Here is a 22,935-nt window from a genome sequence, read left to right as displayed (position 1 = left end):
ATGAAGAAGCCAGGCATGGTGTGTTTTGTGCCTGTAATCCCAGAATTGGGAGATTGGACGTAGGATACGTAGGGCTTGCTGGTCAGCTAGTCCAGGCACATGAGCAAACTGGGTCCAGTGAGAGGCTCAGCCTCGGAAATAAGATTGAGAACAATTGAAGAAGATATCAGCACTCACTTCTGGCACACACACACACACACACACACAGAGAGAGAGAGAGAGAGAGAGAGAGAGAGGAGAGAGAGAGAGGGAGAGAGAGAGAGAGAGAGAGAGAGAGAGAGAGAGAGAGAGAGAGAGAGGCGCGCAGGCACTGTGGCACATGCCTATAGCTCCAGCACTTGGGAAGCTGGGGCAAAAGCATCATGAATTTAAGACCAGCATGGCTACATAGCAAGAGCCTTTCTTTCTTTTTATTCATAAGAAGGAATTTATTTAAAGTACTGAAGACAGGGTTGATGGGGTTCTCTTTTAGACAACCGGTTTGTAATTATGGGACAGGGAAGTGCAGGCTGTTTGAGAACTCAAACACACTCAGATCTCAGATGAAGAGGGGTCAGAGCCATAGAGTACCCCACTAAGCCAATGGCACTTAGGGGTTGGAGGAGGCTGTTCAAGGAGCTTCTCTGTGACATGGAGCTTCACAATCCACATCCTTGAAGGGCTGAAGGATTAGTCTTACAAAAGAATAAACCGCCTCATGACAAATGGCATATTTTTCTCCGAAGGGACAGTATGAAAGCCAGATCACAATGAACTACAGTGCCAACTAAGAGGGTTCCTGGCTGCCTTCCAAATAGAGGAGAGAACTGAAAAAGAACACTGGTCATGAAGTTAGCAGGGCCCAAGCGCCAGCCCTGGCTCTACAGAGCCTTACGTTCTCTTAACAATGGTACCCCTGTGCCCTCAGTAGGCTTTTATGTTTATGTCCACTGTGTGTGTGTGTGTGTGTGTGTGTGTGTGTGTGTGTGTGTGTGTTACTACTCTGTGTGGAAGGAGGGGGCTAGAGGTGGTGGGGTTTTCCAGCCTGGAATGCTTTTCTTTTCCTCGTACTGACCTCATATTTGTCTTTCCAGATTCAAACAGAGGGTTCTCAGAATGATTAACCAGGCCCTATCAATCCATTAGGGTTATACCCTTGTGTACATTTCCTTCCTTACCTAAAATCATATCTTCACCTATTGTTCACAGACGAGCCCCCGAGAGGGCAGGGCATGCATTTTATCTTTCTCCATGCAACACCTGGCTTCTAACACAAACAGAGTGAACAGACGTTTCTCTTCAGTACTGACCATCAAATGGCATGTCCGCCTTTGGATCAGAATGTCTCTATGCTGGGGGCCTTGGAGTAAAAGCATTTGCCTCTTGTGACGCAAGTCTGGATACCGGAATTCAGTCTCCAGAACCCAAGCAAAGGCAGAAGGAGAGAACCAACTCCACACAGTTGTCTCCTCTGACCTCCACACATGCAACATGGCTCCCGACCACCACCAATAACAATAGATAAAAATTGTTTTCAAAGAACCCTTAAGTATTGGAGATTATTTTTATGTCAGTCACTCTTACTATGAGTGAGACACCATTGTTGTAGTATTTCTATGAGGTCCAGGAGAAGTGATCTTTAAAATCATCATTCCTAAAGTTGTGGAGGTCTCAGGCCTAGTGCACAGGTGAAGCAATTCCTACAGTCAGGATCTTTACAGTGAATGGTAATTTATACTGGAGGATGAGAAGGATGTTCACCAAGATACCAAAGCAGATTAACTTAACTCCTATGAAAATACTATTTGAGGAGGGGGAGCTGGAGGCATGGCTGTCATAAAGAGTGTGCACTGCTTTCTGCAAAGGACCCATGCTGGATTCCCAGTGCCCACACTGGGCCTGCTGTAGGGAGTCCAGTGTCTTTTTTTCCAGCCTCCAAAGACATTTGCACTTGTGTGCACACACGGCCCACACATAGACAAACGTGCATAAAAACAAATCTCTAGACACTCAGCAGTGGATCACCCAAACCCGTGTCCTTCCTGCTTGTCGCTTCGTCTAATGTCATTTTAGGTCAGAGCTTTCTTTCTACAGTTCTGTTGAAGACTTATTTTTAACTCTGTGTATATGTGTGCACGGGAGAGGAGGGTATGTGCGCACAAAGTGCAGGGCTAGGGAGAGGCTAGAGGTGTTGCAGCTGGCATCACAGGTGGTTGTGAGCCACCTAAAATGGGAGCTAGGAACTGAACACAGGTCCTCTGAAAGAAGAGCCCTTGTTCTTACCTGCTGAGTCATCTCTCTAGTCCTCTTTCTAACTGTATAATTCAGTAAGAATTACTTTCAATCATAGAAGTGTGTGTGATGCACCACTTTCTGGGCAATAAGATGTAGGCGTGTGTGTGTGTGTGTGTGTGTGTGTGTGTGTGTGTGTGTGTGTATAATAGTCTGTAAGGATACATAGGAACCAAGTAACTACCTCCAGAAAAGCTGAGTGTTTAACAGGCAGGGCAGGGGGAGACTTTCACTTAACAATCTTGTTGTAAATGTTGGGGTTAAACCATATAAGTCACCTCGCCCCCTTTTGTAGGAAGTATTCAGAAATAACTCATACCTAATCATTTGTCCTCATGCCATGCTATGGGGATGTTTCTGCCAAATTAACATGAATGAGGGAAAATAGAGCTTAAGTGCATGGTTGGTAAATGACATCTGTGGACTGTGAAGAAGTTCAACTCGGTTGTCTAAAGCACCACTTGGGTTTTATGATCATTTTCTATTTTTAAAATTCTTTCATTTTCTTCCCAATTCAATTAACACGTTTTTATTTAGTGCCTACTGTCTGCCCAGTACTGCCCTCGGAATTCTAAGAGGTATAAATGAAGCCTCCACGAAACAATTTATAATATTCCTGCCAAGAGCGGCAGCCACAGGGTGGCTAGAACTTTTTCTGTCTTGGAAGTAGAGCTCTGGATTGAGTCGGAGAGACATGGAGGGCTGACATCAATGGGAAGGGGTCTGGATGCCCTGGCTGTCCCCTCTTTGATGGGGGCAGAGGGCATGCTGGAGAGAAGAGAGCAGTGACAGTGGCCAAGGAGGCATTCTAGACCACCCATAGAGGTCTGGTAGCTGAATTTCACCTTGGGCAATCACTGGGAAGGACTGACAAACCCGAGGGAGAGGTAACCATGGGAGTAGCACAAAGGGAAAGAACCCTGAGGAGATGAAGCCAGGTGCCCACGATGAGGGTTAACAAAAATACCGTATAATAAGCATCAGCATCGAGGCCTAGAATGGAGGAAACGCTTCACATATATTTTACTCACGTTTACTGGATAGTGATCCTCATTCCCAGCTTATAGGAGAGGACCCAAGCACACAGAGGCTAGGAATGTGCCAGTAAGAGTTGGAGCTGGGGTTTGAATCTCAACAATCTGACTCCAGAGCCTCCATCCTCAATAGCTCTATTCTGCACTGAGTATGCTTACAGCTCTCCTTGGGGGACCATGTTCCCGAGGAGGTCTTAATCCTCTGGAGTCCTGGTGGGGCAGCTCCTCAGTTCTCTCAGCGCTACTTGCATGGTTACCTCTTGGCAGTAGTCCTTCCGGGTGGTTCCCCAAGGTAAAGCTGAGCTATCAGACATTTAGGGGAGATCTAGATCCCTATAGAGTGGATTCTGGGGAGCAGCACCTCCAGCCCACTCCCCATTTGGGTCAGCTTCCCACCTCTCTTTAAGTTTAGAGTTCCTACAGAGGAGCAGGCACTGGAAGGGGGTGGGGTGGGGTGCAGAAAGTTTTGAATGATCTCCAGCAGTGTACAAGAGTACTCCAGTAACCCAGTTACTTGACAGACCACCACCTAATAATGCAACCGACCCTTTCTACCTGGACTCAAAATAACCTCCCCTTCACCTCATTTTTTTTTCTTTTCTTCAAAGCTCTGCTTTATTTGGAAACTTAAAATAACTGGTCACACGGTTAAAAACAGCAGCGGCGCGCCCCCTCCCCGGCGGCCGGCCGCAGCTGTCCGGCCTCCCCCGCGCCCTGCCGCCCGCATTCCAACTCTCTGAGGTCACGCGCCGCCGCCTCCCCGGATCCGCGCGCCCGGCCCAAGGGGAGGGACGCGGGCCCCGCAGCTCCGGCCCCGGCCCCCGAGCTCCCCCAGCGAGTGCTGTCGCCGCCCGGCTGGTGTGGGCAAAGCGTGCGGTCGGCGCGCGGGTCCGGGACACGAGCGGGCGAGCGCTAGCGGCCGCGGCGGCCGCGCGGAACCCAGGGAGGCGGGACGCAGAGCCGGAGCGCGGCCCCGACCAGGCGGGAGCCCGAGCAGGTGAGGCGCGGGGGACTGGAGCAGGGGCGTAACAAAGAGCAAAGTCTTCCCTTGCCAGGCTTGCTCTGATCTCCTAGTCATTTCTAAAAAGAGTCTGGAACTTCTATTCCGGACTCCTCCGCGGATGGCTGCGGCTTAATTCTGGATCATGGTTTGAAATCTTGGGCATATTTGTGCCTCTCGGAATATGTGGAGTATGAAGGTTGCTGTATAACTTTGGCAACAAGGGACAAAAACCGAAGATCTGTTTGGCAACTCCTTGTTTCGGTTTTGGAGCAGGGCGTCTTTACTCCTGGAGGAAGAATTCTTGGATCTGCAAATTCCAACTTGTGATTTCTGCAAACCCTGTTTAGATTGGCTGCTCTGAGCATGCTTGTCCTATCCCCAGCCCCCGCGGCCAAGAAAGCCTTACGATAATAGAGAATGTTAGAAAACACGTTCTGAATCTTTATGAGCTCCAGTGTACCACTGCAGTATGTGTAATAGTTACTAGCCGATGTTTTCCTTTTTCTTTCTTTTTTAGTTTTGAGCAAGACAACAGTTTAACACTGAAAATAGTTGTTTTGTTTGTAGGCCATTTAATTATAGATTATCAATGTACAAATGTTCTGCGAGAGACATAGGATTGATTTAAGGCACTAAGATATAGACGTTCTAAAAATGTCAGACACTTTGTTTTTATTGATTATTTAGTGTTAAAGGAATAGTGCGGTGTTCCATGAACAAGTGGTGAGTGACTTGAGTGTGGTATCTGGTGAGACTCAGCGTTAAGGTAAACGTTGGAAATCTTTGGAAGGGAATATGGCTAAGAAAAATGGACTCGATAACAGTGCAGACCACCTTTTGTAAACTTGTGAAGCAGAATTTAATATGTATCTTTCCTTATTCTATAATGGAACGGTTTTGTAGAGAAATTGTTCCCTTTTTTTCTTTTTAAAGGCTCTTAATACTCCATTTCATTTACTTGTTGGCACCTAAATCTATCCTCGCCAGAGTATTTTAAATTTCTACCTCTTGGCTGTAATATGCAAACATAATTTATGGCATCATTGAGATATATATTAATCAAGCATTGCCACAGTCGGCTTTATACGAATAATCAAGAAACCAGACATTCTTAGGAGAAAAATGCATGCAAATATAACAATCAAATTATAACAGTTGCCAAAATAAAAAAGAGAAAACATTGGTTTTTCCTCCTCCCCAATGCTGTAAAACATTCCAAATCTCAGCAACAACTGGAATTTTGAGTTTGCCTAATCAGAACTTAGGTTAATAATTAAGTTATATAGTATAGTATACTGTGTTGAAGGCATAATTCCATCTTTATAGTGAAGAAATTAACACATTTGACAGTATATAAATCAGATGTCTTCCCTTTGGACATGCAGAACTTTTTAAATATACCTTGCTGTTTCAGTTGCCACGGTTTGAAGTCTGAAACCTACAGGCTTATGAGACAATACTTGGTATTCTACACTTTCGTTGTTGTTTAGGTCTAGGGAAGCACTATTAGTGTATCTTATGGTTAAAAGCTTGTTGAAGTTTTTAAAAGTATTTTCATTTTCTTGATTTTTTTTTCAGTTTTGCTCCATTGTTTATACTCTAGAAACAGCAAAGAATATTGAAAAATATTGCGACAGACTCTATTTTATTATAGTACACTCCCACCCCATCCCCACACCTCCAATTCCTTCTATGGAATAGGGCTTTTAACCAAGTAAGGCATCCAGCAATTACTAACATAGTGCTATAGGCTTCCCCTTTTGCTCGCCCTGGCCTTCTTCATCCCCGAGTTTTTTAAACTTGTCTTTCTGGAAAGAGAGGGGGAGCTCTCACTAGAGAGCTCCAAAAAAGCAAAACAAAAATTTTAGGAACCTTGACCATGTCCCTATTAGTGATACAGCTCTGAATATAATTATAGATGCCTGCAATCTCCTTAACGACAGAGACGGCTTAGGGTTCGTCTTAGATTTCCTAAGATGCTCATTACAGCCTTGTGCTCAGAGAGGCAGAGTACATTTGTGGAATGGAATCCCAAGACGTTAAGTTTGGCAGTCTAGGGTCATAACTAAACCTCATTTTCTAGCTCAGCCATTCCACAAGCCGGGTGCCCATGACCTCTGTGGTTGAGTCTCAGACTGTGAGCAGGACAGAAAGGAATACTGGGACTGATAGAGAAAGCCAGGGAGATACAAAATAGTTAGGTCCTTATTAGTGTGAAACCAAGAAAGCTGTTTCGGTTGAGGCCTGCGTTCGGTTTGTCCTGTGAGGCTTAGGGACGGATTGTCCCATCACGCAGTCTCGCACCCAAATAGGTAATCGGCTAGGATCCAGCCCAGCTAAAGATTTATCCACGGAGGAAGGGGCAGAGGTGAGAATGGTGGCAATGTGAGGGATGGAAATAGCTGAGATTTTTGTCAAATTGTTAAGGGGAAAATATTTTTAGTTGACATACATCCCGAGTTGTTGTTCGTCCCCAGTTCATTCACCGCAGAAGTTACTATCAACAAGCATGGTTAAAAAGTAGTGTGTTGGGGTTGGGGATTTAGCTCAGTGGTAGAGCGCTTGCCTAGGAAGCGCAAGGCCCTGGGTTCGGTCCCCAGCTCCGAAAAAAAGAACAACAACAACAAAAAAAGTAGTGTGTTTTGGGGGGGGGGTGCTGTTATGTGGATACGGCCTCAAAATGCGCGCCCAATCTCTCCCTGCCTGTAGGACCAACGCCGGCCCTTTAAGTCCTCCCTCATCGGATCACAGTGGGGGCAGGTCCTTTCGGAGCACGTCCGCCCGGAAACGCGGCAGCAGGCGGAGGGTTCCGGGGCCTCTGACATTCCCTGTTGGCTAGGCAACTCCGCTTGTGCTTTTCTCCCAGGGGAAAGGACTTGCGAGCAGCGGCCCCCTGCTGCCCTTGGCTTCATGGGCTTGCCCAGCCTTGCCTGTCCTCTTTAACCAGGATGATGTTTAAGGCTTGGCCCTTTTCTATAGGTGAGCGCCCACAGCTTCCTTAGGTGTCCCTGCTCAGGAGAGGAGTTCAAGCACGCTTTTTAGAACTGGTATTATATGGTTCGAGAACTAGTATCAGTAGGGTGCTTATAACTTGTTTATACACAAATCTTTGTACTGATGTTAATAATGAACCATAAGGGACTTTAGAAATGCTTGTTAAGCACTTTATCCCCGTTGAGCCTCACAGTTGCCATATGTTAGGCAGAGGGGATTATTCTCCCTACTTGGAGTTCAGAGTTAATTTGCTTAAAGGACTAGTTTTCTTGTGCACTTAACAGTAAGTGAAGACACCAGAATACTAGGAAACTCAAAAAGAATTGTCTGTGAAAAGAAAACCATATCTCCAAACTAGCAAGATGAGCAGTAATGCTTTGTAGTTAGTTAATAGACGTGCTGGGCATTATCTCATTTAATTCTAACAAGCCAGGGCTGCTATCACTAGAGGCGAGGTAGAATAAGGGGTGGGGTCTGACCCTCTGCCCCACCCCCAGCCCTCGTGATAGACTTTCCTGCCACCTCCCTGCTCTTGTTAGAGCCTTCTTATTCCAGCGGAGAGGCAAAAGTTACTCTTTATACTCAGTTCCACCTATTTTTACTTTCGTCTTTCCTCAGCGCTGGCGTGGATGCTCCCATCGCTTGGTCGTTGGAGACTCGGTTGCTTTTTAATGGCAGCAGCGGCTGTTGGATGACTAGAGTTTGTTTTGACTGGAGGGTCGCTTTTGCTTGGCACTATAACTGCTGGATTGGTCCTTCCTGGCCCTTCCACTGTTGAAGGGAGAAGATGCCACTGCCATTTGGGTTGAAATTGAAACGCACCCGGCGCTACACTGTGTCCAGCAAGAGCTGCCTGGTTGCACGGATCCAGCTGCTCAATAATGAGTTTGTGGAGTTCACTCTGTCCGTGGAGAGCACTGGCCAGGAGAGCCTAGAAGCTGTGGCCCAACGCCTGGAGCTGAGAGAGGTAAGCTGCAAAGGGAGGCTGCAGGTTTTTCTGGCTTGTCTTCACTCCTTACCTCATGGTGGCTGTGTATTCTAGTCAACCAGACACCAGAAGCATGTACTTCCTGTCCGTGACTGCAGGATGATGAGCCTGAAAGCCCACCTCCCAGTGAGGAAGGAAGAGATCAGAGCAAAAGTATTATTACCCCATGGGGATGCTCCTAAAAGAATTTACAGTGTAGCTTTTGAACGCGTTTGTACCTTATGTCTCTCATAAAGGCTGTGGAGAATAAAATGTGCATGTATTTTGCGTTATCCAAGTTCTCAATTATTAAATCCCAATTTCTGGTCGTTCAGATCAGTCTTCATGCATGCATGTATGTATTTATTCATCCTTACAACATTTTCTATTTTCCGTGGGCCAAGAGTCATACTGCCTGAAGGTTGAAAATTGCTTTTCTCACCAACTAGTTCTATAGCCTTAGGCACGTTACTTGGAGAGGTCTGAGCCCCAGTTTCTCCATCAGAACTGTGATTAACAGTGGTGCCTCTTCTCACACGTTTCACCATAATCACCAATTCTTTTTTTTTCGGAGCTGGGGACCGAACCCAGGGCCTTGCGCTTCCTAGGTAAGCGCTCTACCACTGAGCTAAATCCCCAGCCCCCATAATCACCAATTCTCATCTATCACAGTAATCATAGGAACTTGTGCCCTGGGAAATCCTCAGTTACTGAGTAGAAAGTTGTGGAGTCCTTAAATATCCCCGGGAAGTCCTAAATTTAAAATCTTTTGTAAGGCCTGTTAAAAGATTTCTAAATGTGGGACCCTCCCCATGTTTGGCTCCTTGAAACCAGGTCTTAAATGACTCATTTTATGTTGCCAGCTGGGAATCACACATAAATATTGCACTTCATAAAATGTCAGGAGTAGATAAACTTTGCTGTAGGAAAAAAAAATCAGTTGATTATTTAGTATTGGAAACCTGTAAGTGCCAGCCATAGGTATTCAGATGTAACCACCAGTAGCTTATCCCAGTGTTGAGACCAGCTGGAAGGCAGGTATGATGCTTTCTCTAATAGGAGTAGGGAGGGAGGAACAGCAGAGGTAAAGCTCCTTAGGCAAAAACGCTATCTGATCTGTGACATCAGGGCTAGAGCTAGGGTCTTATCAGGCTTCGAATCACTGTTTGAATAAAAGTAACAAAGGCATTTTGTTGTCTTTTAAAAGATTTAGACCTACCTTGATGATCTAAATATAAGATAGACTTTTAAAACCAAAGTTTTTTTTTTTTTTTTTGCCTCAGCCAGTCCTCCCAAGGATGATTAAAAAGTGGTTCAGGGGCAGAAAGTAGCCACCTGCATTTGCTGGTGGAGAGAAGTGGGGTGGAAGCTGGGGATATTTAGGACCAAAGAAGCAGCTGCTGGGAGGAGTTAGCCCGGAGCTGGGGTTGGTACTCAGGTTATCAGTAGATTTTGGGGACTGTAATTAAGAGAGGAAAGATGACAGAGCTGGGTTCAGCTTGGGAACTAAATACTGGGTTTGAGGTGCCGGTTGGTACTACTTGGTCTAACCGGAGACGCTGAACGGAGAGGTAGGTAGGTATGCTTTTCGGAGGGCCTGGCAGGAGATTTCTGCTGAAGGAACGAGGCCTGGGGATCTCAGTCTAGCCGGGAGGCATAGCCAGGAGGGAGGTAAGGCTCTCCCAGGAGAATTGGAGGAAGTTGAACAGCAGAGGAGAGAGCCTTGGAGGAGATCTAATGGATTGGAGAAAAAACAAACCGAACCAAAAGAAAAACAAGCTGGGTCACTGGACCCCCATGATTGCCCTCATGTGCACTTCTTTAGTTCCCCAAACCCCCATTTTGCTTTTTTGTTTCCCCACAAATTTTATCCAGTTACACCAGGTGCGCCCTACAGCCCCAGAGAATCAGCTCCTTAAGGACTACCGCTGCCTTTATTTTTGTAACCAGAGCATAAGGTTAAACTCAAGAAGAACTGCTGGCCAGCATTGTTTCTTTCTTCCTTTTTTCCCCCTCTGTTAGTCAAGAAACTCAGGGCTGGAGATGTGGCTCAGCGGTTCAGAGAACTGACTACTTTTGCAAAGGAACTGGGTTCAATTCCTGGCACCCACAATGGGGGCTCACAGTCAACTGTACGGCCTCTGTGGGCACCAGGCATGGACATAGTGTATAAACATGCACTCTGCAGGCAAGAGTCTAGTACACATAAAATAAATGAATGTTTAAGAAAGTGGCAGCAGCCCAGGGAAATTGCCATCTTTTTTTAGAGGCTCAGCCTGAGGATTCCAGCAACTTTATTCAGCTATGGTTATGCCCTCAGCCCAAGTTTCTTCCTCCCCTTCCTCCTCTTCCTCCTCTTCTACCTCCTTCTCTTCCTCCTCCTTCAGAATTATTACCATTTTCGAGAGACAATCTCATGTAGCTCAGGCTGGCCTGGAACTGACTGAATTGCTTCTCCTGCCTGGCCTCTAGAGTGTTGGGGTTGAAGCAGCGTACCACATGATTGGTCTCTGAGGCCAATTTTAACACAAGAGCAGAGTGCACGGAGAGAGCAGGCATAATTCTTAGGGGAATGAGGTCTTGTATTTGGGAAGATCATCCGCTGTCTCAGCATTCAACAGCAGTCACAGTTAGAAAGTTTAGCAAACTTTAGCTTGTAAAGCTGGAGAAGGTCTGCTCTGTAATGTGTAAACAGATGGCTCGATCACCAGGCCTAACCTTTCCGAATGACTGTTCAGAAATAAGCTGAGTGGGGTAACACCTGTTCCGAGATTGTGTGTATTCAGCATGTGTGTGATTCAAGCAAGAACTGCCAGTGTATTGGTATCTCTTGCCAGGCTCCCACGACGCAAACCTAGAATTATTGTTGTAGATTTGGGTGAAGAGCTTGGCTGCTATCAGTTCTAAGCTGCAGGAAGAAATTACTCCTTTTGCTTACTTAAATACCATTTTGCTTCCGTAATACAATAGTAAGGGCTTCCCAGTAATGCCACATAAGCTAGAGTCAGGGACTTTAGCATCCATTAGTATTTTACTCAGGAGGCTGGGGCAGAAGAATCTCAAAACATTTTTTTTATTAATTATTTATTTACATTTTAAATGTCCCCCTTCCCTCTGAAAATCCCCCCCCCCTTTGCCTCTAAAACTGTGCTCACCCACCCACCCTCCCACTCCCATCTCACCCCTATAGCATCCTTTCATGGTGGGGCATCGAGTCCTCAGGACCAAGTGCCTCCCCTCCCATCGATGCCAGATAAGGCCATCCTCTGCTACATATGTAGTGGGAGCCATGGACCGACTCATGTGTACTCTCTGTTTGATGGGTTAGTCCTGGGGAGCTCTGAGGGCTCTGGCTAATTGACACTGTTGTTGTTCCTCTGGGGTTGAAATCCTCTTCAGCTCCTTTAGTCCTTTCCCTAACTCTTCCATTGGGGTCCCTAGGCTCAGTGCAGTGGTTGGCTGTGAGTATCTGCATCTGTCTCAGTCAGGCACTGGCAGAGCCTAGGATCTCAAATGTAAGTTTGAGGCCTGCCCGAGCTACAGCCCTGTCTTCAAGAAATCAAACAGACAACACTTTTAACAAACCATAACAGTCATAACCCAAGACAAGTAAGGATTACCCAGTTTACTCAGAATGATACAGAAAACCAGGACAGTTCGGTGACATGTAATGAGACACGGAACTGCCAAGAGCCCCATGTTTTTGTGCTCTTAAGAGCCAGGCTGTGATCACCTCCAGCCCCAAAGGAAGCCAGCTGGGAGGAGGCAGAGCCTACTGGAAAAGATATCGCCTGGAAAATGATAGGTTTTCGTCTTCATAGGGGGAATCCCACTGCCTTCCAGCCAGGTTCTTTTGAGTGGGGAAAGTCCCTTTCTGAGGACCAGTGTATCAGTTTGCCTCGTGAGAGGGTGTTTAAGCAATAAAGTTCCAGAGACAGTCTGCAGGCTGGTCCGATTAGATACCGGTTCTTGTCACTTGCTAATATTAAATTACTATTAATCTATAGGCTTTTCACACTGGGGTAAATAGTGGTGGTGGTTTGAGATTTTACTATTATTGTGTGACCTCGAGCCAGGGCCCTCGGTGTTAGGAAACTCATCAGACTTACTATCTTTTCAGTCTCACCAGGTTTGGCCAAGAACCTGAAACAACCTGCCTCAGCCTCCTTGGCGCTTGAATCCCAGGCGTGAGGGACCACAGGAGCCACCTCACCTTTCATGTTTGTTTGTGGTGCCTGTGCTGTGCCTCTGTGGCCCACGATGTGGCGGGCGGCTGAGTTCTCTTTGGATTAGTTTCTTCGTTTATAGAATCCTCTCTTGGCAGCCACTGGTAGTCACACGGTGTGCACGTTTCTACAATATTGAAGCGGCTGCTATCACTGCTTCCATTCAGCTGATAAAGCCCTTCGTACAGTGTCCTTTCCCGTTGCCTACCAGCAGAACTTTAAACATGGAGTCAGTTTTCATTAGGCTCAGGCCAAGTCCTAGGCCATGAAATACTGGATTCAGTTTATATCACTCTCTTTAGAGTATGCCTTTTAGAAAAATTTATATTTAATGATAGTATCTCATTTTTTCACACTACCATGGACTTTTTTTTTTCTTTTTTCTTTTTTTTTCCGGAGCTGGGGACTGAACCCAGGGCCTTGCGCTTGCTAGGCAAGCGCTCTACCACTGAGCTAAATCCCCAACCCCACTACCATGGACTTTAACTAGGTTTATCGCAAACCTATTTCTTGTCTATCTTGCCTTGATTTTAGGGTCCTTGTGTGACTTAAATTTATATTTGCTTAGAGTTTTTTCAAAGTTTTAAAACCCCCAGTCAGGATACAGGGCAGTTGTGAAAGGGGGCTGGTGTGTGTGTATGTGTGTGTGTGTGTGTGTGTGTGTGTGTGTGTGTGTGCGTGCGTGCGTGCATGTATGCTTGAGCATGTGATCCTGTCTGTAGGTGCTTTAGGGAAAATGTCCTTTGGTTACTCCATGTGTGCATGCCTGTGTGCATGCCTGTGTGCATGCCTGTGTGCATGACTGCACTCCTGAGGCTGAGTTAAATGCTCAGCAGCCTCTAGAACCATCCTCAGAGCACGTTTTTGAAGATGGGATAGTGCACACAAAATCTTACCTCTCACAGTTTTACTCCTGGCTTAGGGCATTTGTTTACAAGGTTGTGATTTATTATAGATTTTCCTGAAATGTGTTGTAACTAACACTTCGTCACAGACATCAACATTTTATATTTTAACATGTAAACTCCATTGGCACAGGATTGCTATTCTCTGATGTATTTCTGGCATCTAAAATCGTGCCTGACACCTTGTTGTATATCATTCCTGAATAAATATCCTTTTTAATTTAAGCCTCAAGATGGTTTTACACTTAGAATGTTTGTTTGCACTTAAGTATGATTGCAGTTCATTATGTAGCTTTGTTCCGCACCTTGATTTTACTTCCTGGAGAGTGGGGGACATTTCTAAAGCTTTGTACTTAGTTATAAAAGCACTTTCTTCCCTTCCTCTCTTTCTTTCTCTCTCCCTCCCTTTCTCCCCCTCCCTTTCTCCCTCTCCCTTTCTCCCTCTCTTCCTTTCTTCCTGTCTTCCTTTCTCCCTCTCTTTCTCCCTCCTTCCCTCCCTCCCTTCCTCTCTTCCTTTCTCCCTTCTTCCTTTCCTCCATCTTTCTTTCACCCTCCTTATCTCCCTCTCTGCCTTTCTCCCTCCTTTCCTCCCTTCCTCCCTTTTCTTTCCTTTTTCTTTGCATCTCCTTTTCTTTCTCCTTCTATCCCTCTTTCCTCCTCTTCTCTACCCTATTTGGGTTTTGCACATTTGCTCTATTTTCTATCTCACTCAGGCTTGTCTCACACTTGCTGTCTTCCTGCCTCAGCCTCTGAAGTAGCTGGGAGCATGTGGGCGGGCCACCATGCCCAGCTCACCATCTACTTACTTATTTAAAAAGATTTTTTAGGTTAATTTTATTTTATACTTGTGTGTGTTTTGCCTACATGTATGTATGTTACCACATGTGTGTCTAGTACCCACAGAGATCAGAAGAGGGGGTGGGGTCCCCTGGCACTGGAGTTAATCATGGTTGTGAGCCACCATTTGGGTGCTAGGAATCCAGCTCACTCTAAACCACTGAACCATCTTTCTAGCTCCTGTGACTTATTTATTGATGATGCCACTGAATTTATTGGACTTGCTTATAGAGTGCAGGTGAAAGGTTACTTATGGGAGCATGGATCACTCCAGGAAGAGCCGTATGGCACTTTTATTTCACTTTCACTTTGGGGCTTCTTCTGGAAAATGAGGAGCACTCTAGTTCTTCTGGCTTCGAGGGACGTTTCTGATTCTGGCAGAGTCAGCTTCCCCACCGCACTAGGACGCGCTCCTGGCTTGGGAGTATGCCATCTTCAGTCAGCCTGTCAGGGTATTCCAGATATCCACCACCCTTACCTCCCCTGGAATCTGAGAAGACGTGGGAATTTCACATGCCTTTCTCTTTTCCTGCCGGCTTTCATGTGGACTCTAAAAATAACCAAAACATGATAAAGAAAAAGTACACCACATACAAATGTTTTAGGCTGAATCGTTGAGAATTGAACTCAGGTACATCTTTATCTAATGGATAAGACTGTGGTATAAAAAAGATAAGTATTTTGCTGACCTTCTGGAGGAAATGTAGTTTTAGATTGATCTCTTTATCTGAGGAGCTTTCCAAAAGCCAAAGGTCAAAGGATTTTTAGAGTTCTTTTTACTTTCAATGATTTTTAAATTCATCGTGTATGCATGTGGGCATACATGTGTCCCGGTGAATGTGTGGGGGTCAGGGTACAACTTCTCTCCACCACTCAGACCATCAGCACCGGTGGGCAAAGTTTACAAGCTAATTCTCCAGCCCATCCTGTCGCTTTTCTCTTGATCTTGATAAGGAAGAAGCAGGCGAGTCAGTAAGAGTCATATGTGTCGACATGGCTATGTGCACGCATTCCTAAACACAGAGTCGCACAAGTTATTATCGGATTAGGAGCCTATTTACTTAGATGATAAGAGCGTTATGCAACTTTAGTTTAATGTTTAATAAATTTAAAGGCTCTTATGTGTAGCTCAACTGTTAGAGTACTCGTCTGACACACAAAAGACCCCAGGTTCAGTCCCTAACAAGGCATAAAACTGACCATGGTGGCTCCCATCTGTAAGCCCAGCCCTTGAGAGGCAGAGGCGAGATCAGAAGGTCGAGCGCTTCTTGGAAGACCTAGTAGCCTGGAGACTTGAGATACTGCCTCAAAGACCGAAAGGCAAAGGGCCGACATTATAAAGGACGTGTGCTTCAGTACTGGGGTTCCAGACAACGAAAGTGACCTCGTCTACTGCCGTTAGCATGCCCCAGTGGTAGAGTCTCTGCTCTCTATGTAGCCAAGCATGTATTTGCTCACCAGGGCGGCCAGAGTTGAGTTCCCAAGGTTAGGGGTGAGTGTGGGAATGGGGGAGGGGTGGGGTTGCTCACTCAGTTCTGTCCTTGTCCCTGAAGTGTATCTCACTGTGTATCCCAGATTAACCCTTACCCCTCAAGCCTCTTGCCTGAACCTCCTGACCTTCTTTAAAAACTGATACACATTTTTGGATTAGAGTATTTCCACATGCATACATAACGTGGAAAGATGTAGTCAAGACCCTTCGCATTTCCATCCCCTCAAACATTTGACGTTTCCGTGTGAACCTTCAGAGTCTCATGTGGTTATTTTGAGACCAGTTGTCGATGGCTGTAGACTGTAGTCTGTAGACCAACGGAACACATTTCTCCAACCTGTGTTCCCATAGTCCCAGTTTCTTTCTTGCTTATCTTAAAGATTTATTTATCTCAGTTGTTTCATGTCTGGATGTTTTGCCTCCATGCATGTCTGTGTGCCACTTGTGTGCAGAACAGGGGGCCAGAAGAGGCTACTGGATCCTTTGGAACAGGAGTTACACACAGCTGTGAGCTGTGTGTTCTGGGAGTGGACCCCAGGCCTCTGGAAGAGCAGCTAGTATAGTTCCCTTAACTACTGAGCCAGCTCCCCACAGCCCTATTTATTAGGGTTTTGTGAGGGGATCTCATTCTGTAGCCAGGATTGCCTGGAATGAATGGAGGCCAGCCTCCAAGTCAGGGTATGCTATCAGCTTCCTTTCCTGATAGGGCAACTTACTGCTAAGGTGACAGCTCCTGGATGAGGGAGTTGGGAGAGAGGGAGAGAGGGAGGGAGGGAGGGAGGGAGGGAGGGAGGGAGGGAGGGAGGGAGAGAGAGAGAGAGAGAGAGAGAGAGAGAGAGAGAGAGAGAGAGAGAGAGAGAGATGGGGGGTAGGGGGTGTTGTGACTGGGAATCCTCACTGGAGGATTGTAAATCACTTCCCTCCCGGGCATCATTTTTGTGTCCATCTGGACAGTGAGTTTGTGACAAATCTTCAGTGTCTGAACTGGTGACTCACACGTCATGTAAACATTAATCGAGTGCCTGGGCAGTCTACTGAGCCTTCTACTCCATCCTGGTCAGATGTGCTCCCAACCTCCGCCTGCTGTTTTCTCTTCTAACAACAGGGTCTCATTGTTTCCTCAGGGTGCAATGGGTTAGCAGATACTTTGTTACTGTGTTCTTCAAACAACTTGTGCACTCGCAACTGTTGACCAGATTGTCTTTATCTAACCTTTCTCCTTTCCGTTGCTGCTTTGGTGTTGGGGGTTAGACACATGCTTTGAGCAGACTAGTCCTGTACCGTTGCTCCCAGCTGCTTCCTGGCTCACTTGTTTAATTTAAGTTTTGGAGTTTTCAGATGGGATCTTACTCTGTAGCCCAGGCTGGCCTAGAACTCATCCAGGCTAGCCTCCAATTCTGGGCACCTTGCCTACTAAAGGCTGAAATTCCAGACTCTCAGCCCTTTTGCTTGTTTAAACTTTTTTGTTTAACATCTATTTCTGTGCGTCCGTACGTGCATACGTGCGTGCGTACGTGCATGTGTGCATATTGGCTCTTTCCTTCTACCACGTGGTCCTGGGCATTGAACTTGGGTGGTTATCAAGCTCGGCAATAGTGTCTTTACCTGTTGAGCCATCTCCAAGGGCCAGTGTTTGTTCTGAGACAGAAGTTAACTGTGTAGGGCCAGGCTAGCTGAGAACTCCAGATCCTTCTGTCTCAGGCTGGTGATTGCTGGGATTACAGACGTATGCCATTCCTAATCCTCACTTACCTTCTAACGGACTAGTAAAATATCCAGAGGCTATTGAAATTTATGCCAAAAAATGCTAATTTCAGTAGCAGAAATGGTGTCCCACATCCTAAAGAACAGTTAGTATGTAAATTATAAATGATCACAAGAGTTTTTGTGGCTTTCTCTTCATTACCAAGTGAGATCCCCTAGAAAGTGTTTATTACAGTGTTCATTACAGGTGGGCAGAGGAGTCATTTTGAATAATAAGCAGGCTAAGAAAATATTCAAGTAATACCATACTGGGGACAGAGATTCTTTTCATTTTCTTTTCGTTTTTGTGCTCTTGTCTGTTTCTCTCTGTTTTCTGAGTAGGGCCTTTTTTTGCAGGACAGGTTGGCCTTGAACTTGCCATCTCCTGCACAGCCTTGTAGGTGCTGCTGTTGTAGACATGCATCACCACGTTCGACTCATTTATGTACCCTTTAGATTGCTCAGACTCCAACTCGACTAGTTGATCTCAATGTTGTGTGCATTTTCAACGACTTGAACTTTGTACCACTGAACAAGGTGGAGTTTGGGTGCGAGACGGATTTTGCGTTGCATTCCTGAAAGGTAGCTTTTAGGGTCACTGGCTGTGTACAAAGCCGTGCTTGGAGCTTTACATATGCTGACTGGAACCCAGAGTAAGTGGCCACAGATGAGCACTTGTTGGCTGACAACACACTAACACTCACCGTGTCAGTGTTCAGTTAGCTTGCTTCTGGCTTTTCTGGTTTCTTTTCATCTTGTAAATGTATTGATTGTGATAACATATTAAGGGCAACTGGGAGAGAAAAGATGTCAGTTTGGAGGTACACTGCTTTTGAACAGCGGATCACCAAACATCTCTTTTCTTGCCAGGTTTGATGTATATTATGCTGCAAATAACTTTAATTTTCTTTTCCTCACACTTCGTATTCACAGATACTATTTAAATAGTTACATACTTGGCTCTGTGTGCTTAATGACTGATTGGCCTTTTGAAGTGAGTTTATGTTTGGGTGGTAAAATAACAAAAAAAAAAAGGATCGCCTTTGTTTACATTATTTACTTCATGTGTGTATTCATTTGTGGGGTATGTGCTTGCCATAGCTTGCTTGCAGGGGGCAGTTGGGTCTCTCCCTCTACTTTGTTGATGTCAGTGACTGAACTTTGCTAGGCTTCGAGGCAAGCGACTTTACCCCATGGTCATTTGCTAGCCCTGTCCGTTTGGTTTCTGAGACAGGGTCTCATGTAGCCCAGGCTGGCCTTGAACTTAGTGTGTAGCTAAGAAAGTAGCCTTGAGTTCCCGATCCTCTTGCCTGTACCTCCCAAGTACTGGTATTACAGGTGTGCGTCATGCCTCGCATGCAGCACGTGTGGTCGTAAGGAATATTATCAGAGATGGCACCATGGTTAAGAATGCTCGCTCGCTGCACTTCAGAGGACTCCAGTGTGCTTTCTTAGCATCCCCGTGGCAGCTCCCAACCCCTGTAACTACAGTCCCAGAGGAGCCTCTTCTGGCTTGCTCGCATCAGGCACCTATGCAGTACACACACACCAGCAAACACCCATGCACATAAGATACAAAAATGAATCTTGAAGAACACATATACATTTGAGTTAGGCTGCTAAACAGGCCCAACACATCTCAAATTTATAAGATTTAAATAAAAAAAAATCTGTGGCCCATTTACTGGTCTGTGATACAGGAAAGACCCTGTGGTAGAACAATCTAGTTAATGGTCAAAGAACGAGAAGCTCCTGCTTGCCCTCGTTCTGAGAGTCCTAACCCAAATGACTATCATCTTTTGGCAATAAAATGTTTATACATATTAATATTTTCTATTTAATCCTAGTTTCCTCTTTAGAAACATGTTGGTATTTTAGTCTTAAAATCCACTGTTCTAGAGTGCACCTTGACCAGCGTATGGTCTATGGTGCTTTTTTTTTATTAGCACTCCCAGGACCCAAGACTCAGCCCTGGGAGAACAGAAACTGTGTTCTCTGCTTCAGTGCTATATACTAGCACCCAGGATAGTACTTGACAGCTAGGGGATGATCAGTCAAAGTGAGCTGAAGGCGTATATAAATCCAGGACATCTAAGAAATATTGGCAGACTTGTTTTATTTTTATAGTTAATGGGTGATGTCAGGACTCAAACCCGTAGCCTGTTCTGTGCTAGGACAGTGATTTACAACTTAGCTGCATTCCCAGCATGAAAAAATGTCTTTTTTTTCCCTTTCTCTCATTTTTAGTGCCCGGATAGAACTTGCTAGGCAAGGTCTTTACCATGGAGTTAAATTCTCATGCACAAGAATCTAGTTTTAAAATTATTCTGTTTACAGTAATCACGTGCTTCCTAGTGTTTGTTTGGGATTATGAATGGGAAAAATGAGAGTGGTTTCTCCAGGTGGGCAGTAGTCCTGTTCATTCCCTGAACTTCATTGCAATAAGTCTCCAGAGTTGGCTTTTCCCACTATGCTTAAATGTTAAAGCCACAGTAGAAGGAACTTGGACACAAAGAGTTTCAATTACTTGAACTTCAGTTTGATACATCTAGTATAATTAGATTTGTTACCTTCCTGAGTCTTCATTTATATGTGATAATGTTTTGATATTATATATTGTACTATTGCCTTTAAAATAATGAATATGTAATTTGATTAAAGTGAGAAGAAAATGAAGAAAAGCTGAACAGAAAGGAAAGGGACGAGCTGTGTTGAGGCAATATGACCACTGCCATCTGCCAAAGGAAGAGGTTCCATACTTTATTATTTATGGCAGACTCAGTGTGGAGGTCAGCTTGGGGCTTGAATTAGCTTAGAGCTTGTTAACCACTTTTGTTAGATGATCTCTGCTCCTGGTAGACTTTATCTTGGGCTCTCTCCTCTCATCTCTGTCCTGATGAAAGCCTTCTAACTTCAGCAGGTTGAAGAAAGGCACTGAGATAAAATTATATTTGCAATTTTACATGGGATTAACTTTTATTAAACATAATACACTAGTGGCTTTAAAAACCCTCCAGCTAATTTGTGTATCTCTCTGGTCTATTTTAAAAATAGAGTACAATCAAAAAGAGTCTTAAAATAATTAGACAAGAGATGACCCAGGAATTAGGCAGTCTGTTAGGGTTGGACCTGCCTGGAGCAGCTGGCGTCTGTTCACTTAGAGCAAGGCAACCATATTGTCTGGAAAGAAGCCAAGCCCTATTTAACTTTGTTTTGACTCTAGTTACACAGCAGACAGTTAGCTACAAATTTAGGAGAGTGGCAGGGATAATTTTTAAACAGCAATGAAAGAAGCCATCAAATATTTTTGAAGGTTATTGTGACTTTTTGGGGGTGTGTGATAAACTAGAAAAGAAAAAGATAATGTGAAATATCTGACCCTGTAAAAGCTTCATAGAAATCTAGTTAATGATCACTGTACATTTATGTAAGGATTCCAGAAAATTCAGTGTTTGAGAGATTTCTATCAGAATGAGTTTTCCATGGGTGCTCACTTGTAAGCACAGGCAGGAGGAGTAAGCACCTGAATGAGTTTCCTATTAAGGAAAGGTTCTTATCCAGAAAGTTCTTGGAGGGTGGGCACCAGGAATGCAAGGGACACGAACAGAGCCAGTGATGAAGAACAGTTGGCAAGTCACATGGTGGTGTTCTTCATGCCCTTCTGAGGAAGGCAGATCATTCCTTCACTCCTGATCATTACTTTCCCTAAGAGGAAACTGAGGCTTGCTGAGGCGGTCGCTTGGTTAAGAGCTGGTTGACACAGCTCCTGGAACAGAGGTGGGGTCTGCTCCTTACCCGCCCTGAGGCACAGTTCCTCAGAGAAAATATAGTTAGTTCCTATGCTGAGGTCAGACAAAGCTTTCCAAAAACTCATAAATAAGGGTAGGCAGCCAAAAAGAGTGAGTATTTGGCTTTGGGAAAAATCTGCTTGTAGTCACAGATGAAGAAACTGTAGTTAATTTGCGTCTTGTAAAGTGTGATAGAGAACAAGTCATTCTTCTGTCTCTGGGAAACGAAACTCAGGGTAATGAACTTTGTTGAAGAATAAGTACAGCTTATCACTTTCCTAAATATCATTGCTAATCTCTGGAACTATTTATAAATTTCCCTACCTCTCCTTTTGCTACTGTTTTTGTTATTTTGAGACAAGTTCTCACTGTGCCCAACTTAACCTGAAGCTCATTATGTAGCCCAAACTGGTCTTGAACCCATATCCTATTGCTTCCTGAGTGCTGGAATTGTAGGCATATGGCCACTATTTAAATTTTATAGCCAAGGAAGTAGCCAAGTCCAGCTGTATTTAAAGGGTAAAGTAATGCACACAGGATAAATTTAAGATCCTCTAATTTTAGTTGTAAGAGGTGGTATGCTGTTTTGGATTTGGGGGATGTGGTTAAGGAGGTTGTTTTGAGTCAGGATTTTTGGGATTTAATATGTAGAACAGGCTTGCCTTGAACTCAAGAGATCAGCAAGCCTTTGCCTCCCATGTGTGCCACCATGCCTGGCTAAGAGATGGCACACTTAATTTTTAAAAATAAATTAATTTTATTATTTTATGTACATAGGTGTTTTGTCTTCATTTATGTCTTTGTGTTATGTGCATGCAGTGCATGCAAAGGCCAGAAGAGGGCGTCAGATCCCCGTGGAACTGGAGTTAATAGATGGTTGTGAGCTGCTGTGTGGGTTCTTGGAATTAAACCTGGGTCATCCAGAAGAGCACCCAGTCAGTCTTCTTAACCAATGACCATCTCTTCAGTCCAAGGGCAAATATTCTTCCATTATCCAAACAGTTTTCAGTCCTAGAGCATGTCTATCCTAAGCTTAATATCAGCATAGGAAAAATGTTTGACTTGCAAAGTAGAGGTTGGAGGGTTGTGAGTTTGAGGCCAACCTGGGCTACAGAGTAAATTTGAGGTCATCTTGAGTTGCATAGTGGGACCCTTTCTCAAACAAAAATAGATGTAAATATAGACTAGCCCTTTCTCTGCTTCTCTTTCTTTCTCTCTCTCCCCCTTCTGTCTCTGTCACCCTCAATAAACCTCTTCCACGTGGAAAAAAAAGAATAAATAATGCCTACAAGTAGTGTGCATAAGAGATGAGGCCTGGCTTATGTGCACTCCAAAGTGAGGGTCTTAGGATGGGAGATGGAGTCACCATACGTGCATTAAAAAGTACTGTATCCATCTTTCATCTAAATTCTTGAAATTATAAGTAGGAAAGATATTTTGGAAGAAGGAACCAATTTTTCATTGGCATTTGGCAGAGTTGGCAAAACTAAGTCATCCCTCATAAATAGGGAGGGGTATGACCATAATATGTTATATGAAAATAAATTTAATTAAAATATTAAAGACAAATATAATGTTCTTCTTATAGCATTGTGCATTCATATAGTCCCCATCCATCTCCTGTGCTGGAGTTGTGACTCACAGAAACAGGTCAGACTGATTTCTTCCGGTTCCC

General features: G+C 44.7%; 1 protein-coding gene across 2 annotated transcripts in view; it reads left to right on the top strand.

The window, feature by feature from the left end:
• Positions 1-4,207: 4,207 nt before the first annotated feature.
• Positions 4,208-22,935, top strand: part of Ptpn21 (protein tyrosine phosphatase, non-receptor type 21) — a 65,027-nt gene continuing 46,299 nt past the window's right edge. Inside the window, exons 1-2 of one of the 2 annotated variants that reach the window (NM_133545.2) lie at positions 4,208-4,302; positions 7,921-8,269. In NM_133545.2, coding sequence (NP_598229.2) covers positions 8,090-8,269 — 180 coding nt within the window. In that variant the 5' untranslated portion in view covers positions 4,208-4,302; positions 7,921-8,089. Of the gene's footprint in view, positions 4,303-7,044; positions 7,288-7,920; positions 8,270-22,935 lie in introns of those variants that run through there. The other variant, XM_017594023.3, reaches the window with a different exon arrangement.

This window comes from Rattus norvegicus, chromosome 6, assembly GCF_036323735.1.
Source record: "Rattus norvegicus strain BN/NHsdMcwi chromosome 6, GRCr8, whole genome shotgun sequence".
NCBI classification, from domain to species: domain Eukaryota; kingdom Metazoa; phylum Chordata; class Mammalia; order Rodentia; family Muridae; genus Rattus; species Rattus norvegicus.
Note: the sequence above shows the minus strand (reverse complement) of the source record. Positions and strands in the feature narration are given on the sequence as shown.